The sequence below is a fragment of the Geotrypetes seraphini genome, chromosome 3, assembly GCF_902459505.1.
Source record: "Geotrypetes seraphini chromosome 3, aGeoSer1.1, whole genome shotgun sequence".
Classification (NCBI taxonomy): Eukaryota; Metazoa; Chordata; class Amphibia; order Gymnophiona; family Dermophiidae; genus Geotrypetes; species Geotrypetes seraphini.
The window spans coordinates 24,990,751-25,008,670 of record NC_047086.1 but is presented as its reverse complement, the minus strand read 5'-3'; the positions used below and the strand labels follow the sequence as shown (position 1 = coordinate 25,008,670).

At 44.9% G+C, this 17,920-nt stretch overlaps 1 protein-coding gene across 1 annotated transcript in view; it reads left to right on the top strand.

Annotated features, from left to right (window-relative positions):
• GJB7 (gap junction protein beta 7) overlaps window positions 1–12,829 on the top strand; it is a 42,833-nt gene extending 30,004 nt beyond the window's left edge. Inside the window, exon 3 of the mRNA XM_033939713.1 lies at window positions 10,460–12,829. Coding sequence (XP_033795604.1) covers window positions 10,486–11,280 — 795 coding nt within the window. The 5' untranslated portion in view covers window positions 10,460–10,485 and the 3' untranslated portion in view covers window positions 11,281–12,829. The remainder of the gene's footprint in view (window positions 1–10,459) is intronic.
• The last annotated feature ends 5,091 nt before the right edge of the window (window positions 12,830–17,920 follow it).

The window sequence follows — 17,920 nt, the reverse complement described above, 5'->3', positions numbered from 1 at the left end:
AGAGAGGGAGGGAGATATGCCAAGACATGGAGGGAAGGAGGAGATGTCAGAGCATGGATGGGGAGGGAGAAATGAGAGAGATGCCAGGGAATCAGGGAAGGGAAGGAGACAGATGCCAGACCGTGAGGTGGGTAGGAAAGAAGAAGAGAGAGATGCCAGAGCATAGGGGAGAGGGTGTTGACAGAGAAAAATGGAGAGATGGCAGAGCCGAAATGAATCATGTACAAAGGAGAGAAGGGGCACAAGATAGACAGTTTATGGAAGGAGCATAGAAAGAAGGAAGATGCCATATGGAACAGGGAGAGGGCGGACAGTGGATGGCAGGGGCAGAGAGAGAGGGCAGACATGGAAGGGACTGATGCTGCATGGAAGACAGAGAGAGGACAGATGCTGGCTAGAAAGAAGTGAGTGAAGTCAAGATGAATGAAGCAGAAATGACAAAAGGTAGAAAAAGATTTTTTTTGTCAATAAATAAAATTATTATTATATCTGTTTTTATTTAATGTTAGTAGCTAGTTTAAACCGACTCCTAAAAACATGGTTCTTGAAAAGAAATTTGGCTCTCAAAAGAAATCTTAATCGTTGTACTGCTGATCTTTGGCTCTTTTGACTAATGAGTTTGCTTACCACTGGCCATGCAGGTATAACCCTAGTCATCGTTCTGGGCAGACTGGATGGGCCATGCTGGTCTTTAATCAGCCATCATCTACTACAGTATATTTTGGGTGAAAAATGTTTTCTTGCTCATAATATCAAAATAACAATACCTACCATTTTAAAACAAATCGATAAAAAAATGAATTTGCTAATCATAGAAATCCGGTATGAGAGGTTTGGACATTGATTGTTTCCGGCTTGCCCCAAACATGAGGTTGAGGAGGAAAGAGATTAGAAAGCAGGTCATGTTAGATTTGATGGAGGGTAGAAGGTGGGAGAATGAGAGGAAGAAAGAGAACAGGGTAATGGTGGATGGGAAGAAGAGTCAGAGAAAGAGATGGGGCATGCAGGATGAGGGAGCAGAGATGAGATGATGCTTGATGAAGAGAACAGTCCATCCAGTCTGCCCATTAATTATTCTCATTAAAAATACTTGATTAAATTGTCTCTTCTTTGATATTTCTGGGCCATAGACTAAAGTCCATCCTTCATCGGGGGATAGTATAGTTACTGCTAAAGTGGGTCGGCGGTCACTTGAAGATGACCTCTGCTAGCAGTCAAGTGACCGCCAACACACTTCAGCAGCAACTACACTATCCCCCGATGAAGGCTGGCTTATAGCTGAAACGCTCTGGATGAAGTAGAGCTTCAGGTATTGGAATGTTACCCAATGTTGGCACTGGCAAATAGCCATTGAGATAAATGTTGCTGTTTCTTCTCCAATTGATTTTGGATATACACAATTTTAGATTATCTTTTTGTTTTTGAGATTTTTTCTTGATATGAAAATTGAATAACTTAAAATAGTTTTAACCTGAGTTAGATATAAATAAAGTTTACATTTAAGGGTGGGAAGGAGGTTTGACGTAAGTGATTATATGGCATTTTATCAATCCAGGATAAGAACCTGAAATAACATATATGTTATAATCTAATCTAATCTTCTATATGTGTATCACACATACCTATTCAAGCTCTAGGCGACATTCAGAGAGGGGTTGAAAGGGAAATCAGGAGGAGGGACTACAAGGGACCTTGCAAGGGGGGAGGGTAAGGGGGGCAAGAAATCATAGTTGTCTAGGAGCTCATCTAGCGAAAGAGGTGGAAGTCAAGTAGGTTCAGCTGTCAAAGAGGAAGGTTTTCCATTTTTTTTCCAGAATGTTGTATGTTTAGGTTCTTTTCTGATCATTTCTGGCAGGTTATTCCATGTTTTTACTCCTATGAATGTAAGCATGGAGTGGAACAAACATCTGTAATGGAGATTTTTCATGGAAGGTAGATTCAACTGTATTCTCTTTATGAGTCTCCTGGAGGTAGACCAGGCCGTTGAGAATAGTTGGGTGAGAGGAGTGGCTGAGTTTCCATGAATTATGTGGTGTAGGATGCATGATGTTTTGAAGAATATTCGCGATGAAACTGATAGCCAGTTAATTGTTTGAGGTAGGCTGAGATTGAATCATATTTCTTTAGGTTGAAGATAAGTCTGACATCTGTGTTCTGAATGAGCTGCAGTTTGTGAACTAGAGAGGAATGGATCCCGAAGTATGCTGAATTGCAGTAGTCCAATTGGGGTAGTACCATCAGCTGGACAATTAGAGCAAAATGATGTTGGTGGAAGTATGGCTTAATAAGTCTTAGCGCATAGTGAAGATGGTCTTTTTTCTGGAGGCTGGAGATTAGAGGATCCATTGTTAGTGTGTCATCCAGAATGATGCCAAGTAAGAACATAAGCAATGCCTCCGCCGGGTCAGACCATAGGTCCATCCTGCCCGGCAGTCCGCTCCCGCGGCGGCCCAAACAGGTCACGACCTGTCTGAATCACCAGAAGGGGCTCCCTTGCCACCTTGGTTTCTCATTGAAGTCCTATCTTCCCATCGAAGTCCTAACCCTCCGGTCTTGCACATGCACGACCTGGTTGGGTTTCTATACTTATTACCTGGTTAGCTTTCTATACTTGTGTTACATCCCAGCTCCTCCCTCAGTATCCCACGATCCCTTTATCCCTCAGGAATCCGTCCAATCCCTGTTTGAATCCCTGTACTGTACTCTGCCTGATCACTTCCTCCGGTAGCGCATTCCAAGTGTCCACGACCCTTTGGGTGAAAAAAAAACTTCCTTGCATTTGTTTTGAACCTATCTCCCTTCAGTTCCTCCGAATGCCCCCTCGTACTTGTTGTCCCCTTCAGTCTGAAGAATCTGTCCCTATCCACCCTCTCTATGCCCCTCATGATCTTGAAGGTCTCTATCATATCTCCCCTGAGCCTCCTTTTTTCCAGAGAGAAGAGCCCCAGCCTATCCAACCTCTCGGCGTATGGGCAGTGTTCCAGCCCTTTTACCAGTTTCGTTGCTCTCCTTTGGACTCTCTCAAGTACCGCCATGTCCTTCTTGAGGTGCGGCGACCAATACTGAACGTAGTATTCCAGATGTGGACGCACCATCGCTCGATACAATGGCATGATGACTTCCCGCGTCCTGGTTGTTATGCCCCTCTTTATGATGCCCAGCATCCTGTTGGCTTTTTTCGAGGCTGCTGCGCACTGTGCAGATGGCTTCAGTGATGCATCCACCAGCACACCCAAGTCTCTCTCAAGTCTGCTGTCTCCCAACAATGCCCCCCCCAATTTGTAGTTGAACAACAGGTTCTTTTTCCCTATATGTATGACCTTGCATTTTTCCACATTAAAGCGCATTTGCCATTTGTTTGCCCAGTCTTCCAGCTTATCCAGGTCCCTGTGCAGGTCCTCACACTTCTCCCTGGACCTAACTCTGCTGCACAGTTTGGTATCGTCTGCAAATTTTATAACCTCGCACTTTGCCTCCTTTTCCAGGTCATTGATAAATATGTTGAAGAGTAACGGCCCCAGCACCGATCCCTGTGGCACATCGCTTGTGACTCCCCGCCAGTAAGAATATTGGCCCTTCACTCCGACCCTCTGCAGTCTACCTGACAACCAGTGCTTGATCCATCTGTGCACATCCCCTCCCACCCCGTGGTTCCACAGCTTCTAAGCAGCCTTTCATGTGGCACCTTGTCAAAAGCCTTTTGAAAATCGAGGTAAATGATGTCTATGGGTTCCCCATTGTCCACCTGACTGCTTATTCCCTCAAAGAAGTACAGAAGGTTCGTTAGGCACGACCTTCCCTTACAGAATCCGTGCTGGCTTGTTCTCAGTAGGCCATTCCTCTCGATGTGCTCGCAAATGCCGTTCTTGATCATAGCTTCCACCATCTTCCCTATAATTGAAGTCAGGCTCACCGGCCTGTAGTTCCCGGGATCACCCCTCGATCCCTTCTTGAAGATAGGTGTGACATTCGCCAATTTCCAGTCCTCTGGTACCTCACCAGTTTTCAAGGATAGGTTGCAAACATGCTGGATTGTGCCCGCTATTTCTTGTCTTAGTTCCTTCAGAACCCTTGGGTGGATCCCGTCCGGGCCCGGTGATTTACCGCATTTTAACCTGTCTATCTGTTTGAGGACATCCTCCTTACTTACGTGCCTAGTGGTCCTCCCACTTCTACCCCTCTTGCAGGCCCCCCTAATCCGTTTAGGATGAGGTCAAGAGTAGCACCCCCTCGCGTCGGTTCTTTGACTAGTTGCTCCATGAAGCAGTCCCTCACAGCTTCTACAAATCCTGTTTCCCTAGTGCAGTTGGAGTGACCCGTACTCCAGTCTATTCTCGGGTAGTTGAAGTCCCCCATCACTGTTACACTTCCAGTCCTGCATTCCTGTCTCAGTTCTGCTTCCAAGTCATGTCCGACTCCTTCTGGCGTACCAGGTGGGCGATAGTACAGCCCCAGTTTTATGCCTGCACCCTTGTTTCCCGGCAATTTGACCCATAGCGATTCCAGCCCCTCTGCCTTCGTTGCCATATCCATCCCGACCGAGTGGATAGAGTCCTTTATATATAGTGCTATGCCTCCCCCCTTCTTGTGGGTCCTGTCCCTCCTGTAGAGCTTGTACCCCGGCAGCGCCACATCCCATTGATTTTCCTCTGTCCACCAGGTTTCTGCAATTCCAATTATATCTAGGTCCTCCCCCTTGGCCACGACTTCTAGTTCACCCATCTTGGCCCATCACCCATCTTGGCCCATCTTGGCTTCTTGCATTTGTGTATAAGCACCGCAGGTCCCGTAGGTCCCGTCGTTTTTCCTCCACCTCTGCATTTACCTGGGCCGCCTGCCCTTGGATTTCGGGCAGTTCTCCCGTTCCCTGTGCTTCTGCTTTGCCCTCAGCCTTTTCCCTCTTAGCTTTCAGCTTCCCCACATTCCTGCCACCCCACTTCCCCGCTTTTCCTCTGGGTTTTCTAGCCCTACCGGCCCCCTCCTGGGCTATCATCCCTTGAGCCTCTGTTTGATCCCCCTCGCCTTGTGGTACCTCTATATTGCCCTCAGCTTTCGCCCTCGTGCCACCCAGTCCCCCTGTGTCTCCATGCCCCTTAGTCTTCTCCCAGCAAGCTCCCTTTACCTGATGTTTCCCTCGCTGTCCGATCATAATATCCTCCGGTCCCTCTGCTTCCTCCCTGCAGTCAGCCCGTTCAGCATCTGTTCTGGATACTGTTGTCCGAAGCGTCAACATCAGATCAGCTGTCGGCTTTCCCCCTCTCCTCAGTTTAAAGCCCTCTCGATCTCCTTCCTCACATTGGCTGCCAGTAGTCTAGTTCCCGCTGTGCTCAGGTGCAGGCCGTCCCGCCGGTAGAGCTTACTCTTTTCCCAGAAGGACGTCCAGTTCCTCACAAAGTGGAAGCCCTCCTCCTGGCACCATCTCCTCAACCATGCATTCACAGCCTGGAGGTCTGCCTGCCTCTTTGCATCTGCTCTCGGTACAGGCAGGATCTCCGAGAATGCTATCCTCCGTGTGCTCCGCTTCAGCTTTTGTCCCAGGACCCTGAACTGGTCAGTCAGTGTGGCCATGCTGAAGTTCCTCCGGCTCACATCATTTGTTCCGACGTGGATTATTACCGCAGTCTCCTCTGTCTCTGCTCCGTCCAGGATCCTCTCGATCCTATCAGTGATGTCTCGTGTCTTGGCCCCTGGGAGACAAGTCACTAGCCGGTCCTCCCTTCCTCCAGCTACGTGACTGTCTACCTCTCTCAAGATCGAGTCTCCCATCACAATAGCAGACTTCCCTTTCCTCAGCAACCTCCTCTGCCTCAGGTCCGTGTCCTTGGTGTAGTGCGGTGTCTCTCCCTCGGGGTCCCGGTGAGTCGCGGTCTCCTCCTCTTGCGTGGTTCCTCCGCTAGGTCCTTCCCCGGTGTCACCTTGTGGATCCTGGGTCTCGTCTGCCGACATCCGTCTGTGCAGCTGCTGGTCCCGTTCCTCCACCTTCCTATAGGCCTCCTCGATGAATCTCTCGAGGTCCCTCACCTGGTCCACAATGGGGCCTGCTCCGTCTGTGTTCTGGGTTGACCAGCTCGTCTCCTCTGTGGTGCGCAGTCCCTCCAGTTCCTGGACCCTGACCCTCAATCTGCCGACCTCCATCCTCAGGCTTTCCAGTTTCTGACACCGACTGCATATGTACTCCCGCCTTCCCAAGGGGAGGTAGTTGTACATATTGCACTCTGTGCAGTATACTGGAAAGTATCTCTGGGATCCTGGGTCCTCCATCGCTCTCGTAAAATGCTGGTGTGCTCCTGCTGATTGGAGCCTGTTATTTTGTTAGCTTCAGAATCCAACTGTCGTCACTGCAGGCGCTTCACAAAGGCGCGCGCCGAACGGCTGAGCGCCGTTGGTGCTGTGCTCTTTTAAATGTTCCCTTTCGGTCAGGGAGAGGGGTGGAGCAGGGCTCCCACGCTGCCTCTTTTCGGGAACAATTTGGATACGCTGTCTCCCGCTGGTGGCCTGAAAGGGGGCCCGGCTGGCTGCTGTGCTCTTTTAGATGTTCCCTTTCGGTCAGGGAGAGGGGCGGAGCAGGGCTCCCATGCTGCCTCTCTTCGGGAACAATCTGGATACGAGGATTTCTCTACTGCGAGTGTGGTACCGGATTGAAGATTAATGCTTGTCGGGGCATTCTGCTGAGCGGTGTGGAAACAGATGGCTTTGGTTTTGGTGGCATTTAGTTTAAAGTTTGTTTGTGGTTACCCAGGTGTGGATTTTTTCAATGTTGTTTGAAATTTTCTCATCTATGTTTGGTTGTTTGTTTATAATAGGGATGAGGAGAAGAATGTCATCTGCGTAGGATAGTAAGGTTTCATCTTCTAATTTAATGTCTCCAAGTGAGCTCATGAAAAGGTTGAAAAGGATGGGGGATAATGGGGAGCCTTGCAGAACTCCGCAGAATGCTTTCCAGGGGTTGGAGAATACTCCTTCCTTTTTAACCGTGTACTCTCTATTTTGTAGAAAGTCTGTGAACCAGTCTAACACAGCTCCTGTAATTCCAATTTCAGATAGTTTGGTTATGAGCAAATAATGGTCTACAGACTACAGAGTCAAAGGCAGTGGAAATATCAAACTGGAGTAGTATTGCTTGATGGTCGATGCTTAGTAGTTGTTTTACTTTGATGATTAGGGTGATGATAAGGAGTTCCGTGCTGTGTTGCTTTTTGAATCCAAATTGGGATGGGTGAAGGCATGAATGTAGCTCAATATGAGAGGCTAGTTGTTTGCTTACATGGGTTTCAAGGATTTTTGTTAGAATAGGGATGCCAGTGATGGGCCGGTAGTTTGAAGTTTTGGAAAGGTCTACTGTTGAAGTTTTCGGTACATAAGAACATAAGAATTGCCGCTGATGGGTCAGACTAGTGGTCTATCATGCCCAGCAGTCCGCTTATGCGGCGGCCCTCTGGTCAAAGACCAGCGCCCTAACAGAGACTAGCCCTATCTGCATACGTTCCGGTTCAGCAGAAACTTGTCTAACTTTATCTTGAATCCCTGGAGGTTGTGAGAGCAATTTTGCCCATTTCCTTGGGTAATTTGCCTTGGTTCAAGGAGCTATTTAGGAGGTTAGTGAGCCAGGCTATGATTTGGAGGGGGAATGGCCGACAGTAGGTAAACGGGGCAGTTGTCAAGTGGACTACTGTGCGTAGGGTTTTGATATAAGTGTTTTGGTATCGTGGTTGGTAAGTTCAGTGAAGGCAGTCCAGATTTGATCTGCTACAATAAGTTCTGTGTGATGCTCAGCAGTGCTAGGGTGGTGGTTGTTTGGGATGGTGGACTTTGCGACTTCTGCTTGGACTGATTTGATTTTGTTGAGGAAATAATCTGCCAGACTAGTTCAGGTCTCATCTTTCTGCGTACTAGTCTTGTATCCGTGGTGATCTTGTTGTTCTGGTCTTTGTCTTTGAGATTGAGGCAGAAGTTTAGGAGGTAGTGGTCAGACCATGGGACCAAGGACCATATGACATTGCTAGTGAGATTTGTGGAGGAGGAGGATGCGAGTAGATCAAGCGTATGACCTTTTTCATGTGTGGGGCCTGAGGGGGCAATTGCAATTTGGCAATCGTCAATAAGGGCTTTGAGTTTGGTGACCTCTTTGTTGACCGTGGATTCAAGAGGGAGATTGATAACTCCCAGGATGATTAGTTTATCGGTTGGTGATTATTTCTGTTATTGTGGTGATGGAGCTTGGTTGGGAGTTAGGTCTATAGACCAGGATTCCTACGTTGTTCTATGTGAAATTAGTCTTTTCTTCCAGTTTGCAAGCAATGTATTCCAGATTGGTGTGAGAACTTGAGTCTATTTCCGAGATGATATAGGCTTTAGATAGGGGTCGGTTTCTATGTATATGCTTGTCAAGTCTCTTGGTCCAGATTATGGGAACAAGTTGACCGCTTCCACAATGACCTTCTGTAGGTTGTGTAAGAGGTTCTTGCTTCTTGGGATCTTGTGAGGCATTGAAACTGTGGTTGGGAGATATGTTGTGTAGCGTTGTGAGAGTAGTGAGAAATAGTATCAGAAGCTGAGTGAAGGAGGGTTTCATTTTGTAGTCTGTGGGGAGTTTTTTTTTTTTGAGGTTATAAGGCGATAGGAGAGGTTCTATGTACTGAGTTTACAGCCCCTACATGATACTTCAACCTCCTAGTTAATTTTTCACTTGGGAGAGTTTGCTTATTAACCAGGGGTACCATATGAATGGCCTTGAGCTAAGTAGGAGTTATATGTTATATTGAGTTAACATAAGAACATAAGCAGTGCCTCTGCTGGGTCAGACCAGAGGTCCATCATGCCCAGCAGTCCACTCACGCGGCGGCCCATCAGTTCCAGGACCTGTATAGTAATCCTCTATCTATACCCTTCTATCCTCTTTTCCTTCAGGAAATTGTCTAACCCCTTCTTGAACCCCAATACCGTACTCTATCCTATCACACCCTCTGGAAGCGCATTCCAGGTGTCCATCACCCTCTGGGTAAAGAAGAACTTCTTAGCATTGGTTCTGAATCTGTCCCCTCTTAACTTTTCCAAATGCCCTCTCGTTTTGTAGTTTTCGAAAGTTTGAAGAATCTGTCCCTCTCCATTTTCTCTATGCCCTTCATGATCTTGTAAGTCTCTATCATGTCCCCTCTAAGTCTCTGCTTTTCTAGGGAAAAGAGCCCCAGTTTCTCTAATCTTTCAGCATATGAAAGGTTTTCCATCTTTTATCAATCGTGTTGCTCTTTTCTGAACCCTCTCGAGTATCGCCATATCCAATATTGGACGCAGTACTCCAGAGGCGGGCGCACCATCGCCCGATACAACGGCAGGATAACTTCTTTGGTTCTGGTTGTAAAACCTTTCTTGATAATATCTAGCATTCTATTCGCCTTCTTAGAGACCACTGCGCACTGTGCCGACGGCTTCATTGTCTTGTCCACTATTACCCCCAAGTCCTTTTCTTGGGTACTTTCACCCATTACCAGCCCTCCCATCGTATAGCTGTACCTCGGGTTTCTGTTTCCTACATGCAAGACTTTACATTTCTCTACATTAAACTTCATCTGCCATCTCGTCGCCCACTCTCCTAGTTTATTCAGGTCCCTTTGTAAATCTTTGCAGTCCTCTTTAGTCCTAACTCCACTAAATAGTTTGGTGTCATCTGCGAATTTTATTATTTCGCACTTCGTCCCTGTTTCTAGATCATTTATAAATACATTGAACAGCAGCGGCCCGAGTACCGACCCCTGCGGAACACCACTTGAGACCCTCCTCCAGTCCGAGTAGTGGCCCTTCACTCCTACCCTTTGCTTTCTACCGACATCCAATTTTTGATCCATCTGTGTTCTACAGTTTCCGTAGTAGGCATTCATGGGGTACCTTGTCAAAAGCTTTTTGGAAATCTAAGTATACAATGTCTATGGGGTCCCCTTTGTCCATCCATTTGTTTATTCCTTCGAAGAAGTGCAATAAGTTCGTTAGGCAAGATCTTCCCTTGCAGAAGCCATGTTGGCTTGGTTTCATCAGTTTTGTTCCTTTCTAGATGCTCATCGATGCTGTCTTTTATCAGCGCTTCCACCATCTTCCCCTGATTAACTGTGATACTAGTTTGCATATAAAAATTTTTTACTATCCAAAATACCCCCTTTTTTAATTGATGGGTTGAATATATTATGAAGTGATCCATGTGTTTTCTTCTGATCCCCATCATGGTTGGAATGGTGGTGACTTCAGAACCAGCATGCCAACATGGGTGACCCATGGCCTACATCGAGTGGTGGGTGAGGCTCTGGTCACCTTGTTGGGCAGACTGGGTGGACTGAGAGGGCCTTTTTCTGCCTTCATTTACTGTGTTTAGATAACATTGTGGCTACATGTGTTGTGGAAGTACAACAGTACTCTTTCACGTAAAATATTCCAATGTTTTAGCTGTGATTTATTGCTTATTCTCTTATAGGAGTCCCTAACACTGCAGAGAACACCATGAGCTGGTCATTCCTACGTGACATTTTAAGCGGCGTCAACAAGTATTCAACCGGCATTGGCAGGATCTGGCTGTCTGTTGTGTTTGTCTTCCGCCTGCTGGTCTACGTAGTGGCAGCAGAACACGTATGGAAAGATGAACAGAAGGAGTTCGAGTGCAACGCTAGGCAGCCTGGCTGTGAGAACGTTTGCTTTGACCACTTCTTCCCCATCTCCCAGGTCAGACTCTGGGCCCTGCAGCTGATCATGGTGTCTACTCCTTCCCTCCTCGTAGTTCTGCACGTTGCATACCGGGAGAACAGGGAAAAACGATACAAAGCAAAGCTTTACAAGAACACAGGCAGCATGGATGGTGGGTTGTGGTGCACTTATATCATCAGCCTCATTTTCAAATCTGCTTTTGAAATTGGTTTCCTCGTTTTATTCTACAAACTATACGATGGATTCAACGTTCCGCGCCTTGTGAAATGCGACATGGACCCGTGCCCTAACACAGTAGATTGTTATATATCTAAGCCCACAGAGAAAAAGATTTTCCTTTACTTTGTGGTTGTGACATCTTTACTGTGCATTGTGTTGAACGTGACTGAACTAGTCTATCTCATCTTCAAATACTTCACCAGATGTTGCCTCAAGAGGTATACTCAGCGAGTTAATAATAATCATTGTGAATGTCAGAAGCTACAGTACGTTGATCATGCTGACACAGCCTTCGCTGCTCCAGTACAAATGGTGACTTCTGACATCAGCTCTAATACTTCAGAAAAACCAGAAAGGATGTTACCTGCTGAATGACTGTTACAGCATCCTTTGGGGCGTAATGACTAAACTTTGGTCCAACAGACACAAAATATATCTGGCCCTCATATTTCTTAAGCTTGGGCTGTCTTTGAAGGAAAGACCAAGAAATCCACTACCCTGGGAAAAATAATAAGCTGTTAGATATACTGTAAAAAGTAAATTAAAATAAAATGTATACTGGCCATACTCAACTATAAGTCAACCTCAAGGCAGTTTTGGGACTAAAAATGGCCAAAATTGGTGCGTCCCTCCTAATATATCATTTCATGTTTGCCTTATGGGTGATTTCTTGGACCTTTATCTTCAGTCTTATCTCTTTCTTTCTGAGTTCTTTCCTTCCCCCTCAAGACTGCTCCTCCCCGTTAAGATTAGCTTGCCCCTTATTACTGCTTTAAGGTAATCCCATTGCACTCCTTTTTCAAACTCATCACGGTCATTTATTTGCAGATATTCTGCAATAATTTACTTAAAACCAGAGCATGCTACTTTATCCTCTCAGAGGCCATCATTGAAAGTCGAGTACTTACTAAGCCTTTTCAGTCCTGGAACATAGCACAGCACCTAGGGCTACCATATGGCTGCAGAAAAAGGACGGATTGAGACAGCTGAGTTTTACTTCCTGTGGCAATAAAACCCGGATGCCTCAATCCATCCTACTTTTTATTGAGCCATATGGTAGCCCTAACTCCCCCTCCCCCACACTCCCCTGTCGCAGCACAGGAATCCATTTAGCATCTCAATCCTACTCCCCCCCGCCCCCCCCCACATACATTGTTGTGTACCTTCAAATCTTCCATACAGCTCCAGCATTTCACCTAGGCCGTGGTTCCAGGGGTATGTTACCAGTACTTTTCATAGTGCTATGGGTGTTACACATAGATAAGAGAATCCTGGTTCTTCCACAGCATTTTTCAGCTCAAATTTCTCGACTTATAGTTGAGTATATATGATAACAAAAACATTTTTGTTCCTACCAAAGTGAAGATTAGCAAGGTGCTAACAAGTGCAGTGGGTGTAGTAAAAGCAAAAACAGAGGTTTGAAATTTGTGTTGATTTCTTTCCACAAAGGCAGTTGGAAATGGCTTTATATAATAGAGAATGATTTTATAAACAATTTGTGTGTTTAAACCAGCTCTATACAAGCATAAGTAGGTGCTTATAAAAATGTAAGGGGAGTGCACAGCACATTTGTTCACATGAAATACATTTACACATTCTGGAGCCAGGGAAGGAGGATAAGAGGAGTTGGGGTGGGATCAATTATGTATGTGCCATTTATATAACTTTTTGTAAACCATTTTAGAAAAAAACGGTATAGAAATTTTAAAAATCAATTACTGAAACTTAGACTAGATTCAACAAATTGTGCCCAGATTTGGGCACCCCCAAAAAATCAGCATGGAACGCTATTCTTTCAATGGTACTCTGAGTTGTGTCATTTATAGAATAGCATTTAGAGCTAATTTCCACGAGGATTTATACTAGAGAATGACATGGGGATAAATTTTTCCCCGTCCCTGCGGGAATTCTGTCCTCATCTGAACAAGCCTCAAACACTTTTAAATCATAAGTGTTCGAGGCTTGTGTGGTTAAGGCAGAGCTTACAGGAACGGAGCAGGGACAGTGACAAAACTCACGGGGATGGGACGAGGAAATTGAGTTCCTGCGGGGATGGGGAAAAATTTGTCCCCCATATCATTCTCTAATTTATACCAACTTAAACCTGGTGTATATCCTGGCATGTAAGTTAGGTGCAGATCCCCGGTATTCAGCAGTACTGCATGCACTTTTAGTAGGGCTGTACATAAAGCAAAATTTTTAATCACACAATTAAATTTTTTAATCAATTAATCACATAAAGCGATTTCCTCCTGTATAGTACAATATGTACCTAGCAGATATGTAAATTCTCAAAACTGACATTTCAATTCAGTTGTCCCATAGAAAGGCAGTGTATCAAATCCCATTATCCCCCTTACTAAAAATAGTTGTTCTCTTAGGCTTCTGCGGCTGGCATGATTGTTGCAGTTATCCAAGTCTCGCCATGTCTGGGAAGGTAGAACCGACGTTTCAGCTATCATGCTGTGGCTTTCTTCAAGGTATACCGCGAGATCTGAATGATGGCTGAAACGTCGGTTCTACCTACCTAGATATGTCAAGACCTGCAACAATCATAAAAATGAAATAATTTATCTTGTCTTTGTTGCCTGGTGCTTTTATCTTTCTAATCATCTCATTCTGCATCTCTGGTTCTGCTTCCCTATGCTCTGTCTATTCACTCTTTTTCTTTTCCCCTCCTCTTTATTTCCTCCCCTATATCCATCTTTCACGATCAACATTTCTTTAATTTTTCTTCCTCCTTATCAAATCTATCTAGTTTCTGTCTCTTTTCTTCCCTGCCATTCATGGGCACCATCATCTCCCTTCCCTGGATACTCTCTCTTCCCTTCCCTCCCTCTCCTTACCACTCTGTGCTCACCATTTCTCTCCTTTCCTCCTCTCTGTCACCATCTACCTTGGTTTTTCCATCCCTATTCCCAAAATCTGGCCCTCTCAAACATCACCCAACTCCCCCATCTGCACTTCTTTCTCACAGTAAATCTTCCTGTGCTCCTGCCCTCCCTAGTTAGGTATCTCTCTCTCTCTCCTTCCTCCCTCTCCTCGTTCATAGCCTGCTGGCAGTGCTAGCGTTTAAAGCAGAGCAATGCCAGCAGGCTAGCTGGCTCCAATATCTTGCAGTTTCTTCAGTCTCTGCTACACAGGAACAGCTGATGTAACTTCCTGTTCCAGTGCACCATGGACTAGAGACTGGAGCTGACCAGCTTACTGGCAGTGCTTTGCTTTAATCGCTAACACTGCCAACAGACTATGAAAAGTTATAGGGAGGAAGAGTTAAGAGGGGAGGTGGGGGGAGGATATAGTGGACTGCGGCGGTGACCGCAAGTGCAAGTGGTGGGCAGCAGCAAGACCGCTCTTCTGAGAGGGCAGCGGCAGCAAGGGTGGCTGTCCAGGGGAGTAGACAATGGTAGCAAGGCTGCTCTCCAAGAAGGGCAGTGGCAGCAAGGGTGGCTCGCTGGGGTGGGAGCAAGATGCTTGCACAGATACTAATTAGAGCCAATTCACTGCAATAATTGGTTGTTAGTGGCTAATTACTACTAGTTAATGGCTCGTTACTCAAGTTGCATATGAAGCTTGGAAATGCACCCAAATTTGGGTTTGCAGTTTTGGGCACCATAATTAGAATGTGAGGGATAATGCACAAAGTTACTCCTGCCTCACAGCTTTCTGGTAAGTTATTTTATAAATGCAAACAGATTTCCAAAAATATATTGTTTCTATGTACCTTTCCTACTCGGACATCTTGTTATAAAATTGCCCTTAGAAGAAGTAATTCTATAAAGAGGATGGCAAGATTTAGGCAACAGAAACACATATAAGTGATCAAAACAATGGCATATATGTGCAGAAATGCCAATTTCCTCATCATCTGGGCCACACCGTCCAGAGCAAGCAGATGCTACCGCATTCTCTTAGGCTTCCATAGCTAGCTGTCATGATTGTTGAAGTTGTTTTGGTCTCACTGCGTCTGGGTAGTTACTGATGTTTCAACCATAGGCAGCGGAACGCTTTTTTGTTAGGGGGGGGGACAAAATCTCTGCCCAGACTCCACCCCTGAACCCACCCAAGCTCTGCCCCTGAACCCCCCCTAATGATAGTATTAATTGTAATACCATTTTTTCCATTCATTTTTCATGTATACACCCAATATAATCTTATTAACACCACATAATGGTTAACCAAAATTAAACCAAAAACAAAAAATTGACCCTAGGAGATCCACAGAGAAGAAAAACCAAGAGAACCAAAATGCTCCTGAAATGGACTTTATTGAAAACTTCAAAGTTCCTCACGATTCTCCACATACTTGTTATTGCAATAGAAGCCCTGAGAAGTCAGACTCGGTGTAGTGCAATACTGCAGAAGCAGAAATGAATTTCCTCTTGTCTGTGTAGTGACTCAGTGGCTGAGGCTTCAGGATTTGTTTACTGAGGAGTAAGCTAGGGAGTTTTGAAACATACGAGGGCAAATCAAAAATTAAAGGCTATTATTAAATTACATGATAACTGGAACAAAGCTAGTGAAATGCAACAAATTTACTCGTACATTGCCTGTTGGATAGTTCTATGCACACTGCAGTGCTTGGCTTTTAGTCGTGTGGCAGCCACAAGGACGTTCCATTGCAAGATTGCACCATCAAAGAACAACTTGCAATAATGCACTTTGTTTGGGAAGAGGGAGGGAAACCTGTGGAGATTCACCATCGCACACACAAAAGCACCTTGACAAGGCAGATTCCTTGATTAGAGAAGACCGATGGAAAATGGTATCTCAACTGGCTGCAAATGTGGATATCAACTATGGATCTGCAGATGCCATAATGCATGATGACTTGGGATACAGGAAAAGTTTGCTCACAATGAGTTCCCAAACAACTTACTGATCTGCACAAGTAACAGCGTGTATGAACAAGATCCGCGTGCATCACTATGACCTGGAGAGCAAATGACAAAGCAGGATGAAGTAAAGAAAGCGGTGCTCACCTGGCTTTGGAAACAGCTGAAAATCTTCTTCTCTGAAGGAATGCAGAAGCTAGTTGAACGATACAATAAATGCAGGGGGACTATGTGGAAAAGTGATATGTTCAGTTGCTCACAGTTACTTCTATTAAAGTCATTAAATGTATTTTGCCTTTACTTTTTGATTTAACCTCGTATCTTAAAAACTTATAGGTGAGGAACAAGTTGAAATTTCATCACTGACCTTTTGAAATCCTAGCTCAAAACAAGTTACGAGCAGGTGCATAAGCTATCTTCCCTGTCTAGATGAAAGTAACAATTTAAATTAACTCAAAAAGATGAGAAATTCCTTCCAAAACAGCAAGAGAGCGGAACTGAAATATAATGTATTTCTGCTCAAAGCAAAACATAAATGATTTTCCCACTTCATTAAAAAAAGGCGTGGTTGACATGAAGCGGCAATCACAACCCTAATCACTTTACTGATCAGACTGGATGAACCACATTAGTCTTTATCTCCTGTCAATCATTACTATGATGTGTCAGGTGCTAACATATGCCTAACAGATCTTAAAATAATAGGGACCAGGAAATCTACCATTTTCTCAGTCATAGCTCCTCAGCTATGGAACAACTTAGCATTGTACCTACGTAATGAACCATCCTTACAAAAATTCAAGTGCTCCTTAAAAAGCTTTCTGTACAAGGATGCATTCAATACATAGACAGCTTAACCTCCCAAATATAAAATCTTCAGATCCTAATGGATTTTATGTGATCCCATCCTATATGTTCCTCCCTAAATGTTTCTTTTTTTTTTTAAATTAAATACTGTAGTCCATCCTATTTACCCTTTTTGTATCAGTTTGTATTAGAACTTATATGATTTGTATGTAATGTCACACTGTGTCCACTCTTTCTTTTATTTTTTATGCATTGGAAAATTGTTATACGCATTGAAATATATGATACTGCGTAGATAACAAATCTTATTAAACTTGAAACTACCATTTCTGGATTGCAGATTGGCTGGGAGGGTGAGAGGGACAGGGCTTTTGTTCTCTCTCCCCCTCAAGAAACCATGGCTGGCTAAGAGAGAAGGAAAATGGGAGCATTGGTTTTCATGAATGTCTTTTAAAAAAAAAGTTGCAGAAAGGAGGCAAGAAGGGCCATTGGCTTTCAGTAGCCTTAATTTAAAAAAAAAATTTTGCAGGAGAGATGCTGCTACCTAATTCACTGTAGCACAACTATTTACACAGCCCTACTTAACCTAATAGTACTGATTGCTGGTGCTACTTTTTAGCTTGAAGCCCCTAATACCTCCCAGCCCACCTTCTTTCACCTAGATCAGTGGTTCCCAACCCTATCCTAGAGGACCACCAGCCAGTTGGATTTTCGGAATAGCCCTAATGAATGTGCATGAGAAAGATTTGCATATAATAGAGGTGACAGGCGTGCAAATCTGCCCCATGCATAGGTGATGCATGTAGGTAACAAAAATCTTTTACATGAATACAGGATGTCCGGTGCAGTACTTGGAGAGACCCCCCCAGGAAAGAGACTTGGGAGTACTGGTCGACAAATCAATGAAGCCGTCCGTGCAATGCGCGGCAGTGGCGAAAAGGGCACACAGAATGCTAAGAATGATTAAGGGGATCACAAACAGATCAGAGGTTATCATGCTGCTGTACCGGGCCATGGAAAGCCCCCACCTGGAATACTGCATCCAGCACTGGTTGCCGTACATGAAGGAGAACACAGTACTACTTGAAAGGGTGCAGAGAAGAGCGACTAAAATGGTTAAGGGGTTGGAGGAGTTGACGTACAGTGAGAGATTAGAGAAACTGAGAGGGGACATGATCGAAACATTCAAGATAATGAAGGGAACAGACTTAGTAGATAAAGACAGGTTGAGAGAACGAGAGGGGAACTGTCTAAAGTTAAAAGGGGATCGATTCTGTACATTCTTATTCATTAGGACTATCCAGAAAACCTGAGTGGCTGGTGGTCCTCCAGGACAGAGTTGAGAACCACTGATCTAGATAACATTATTTTTA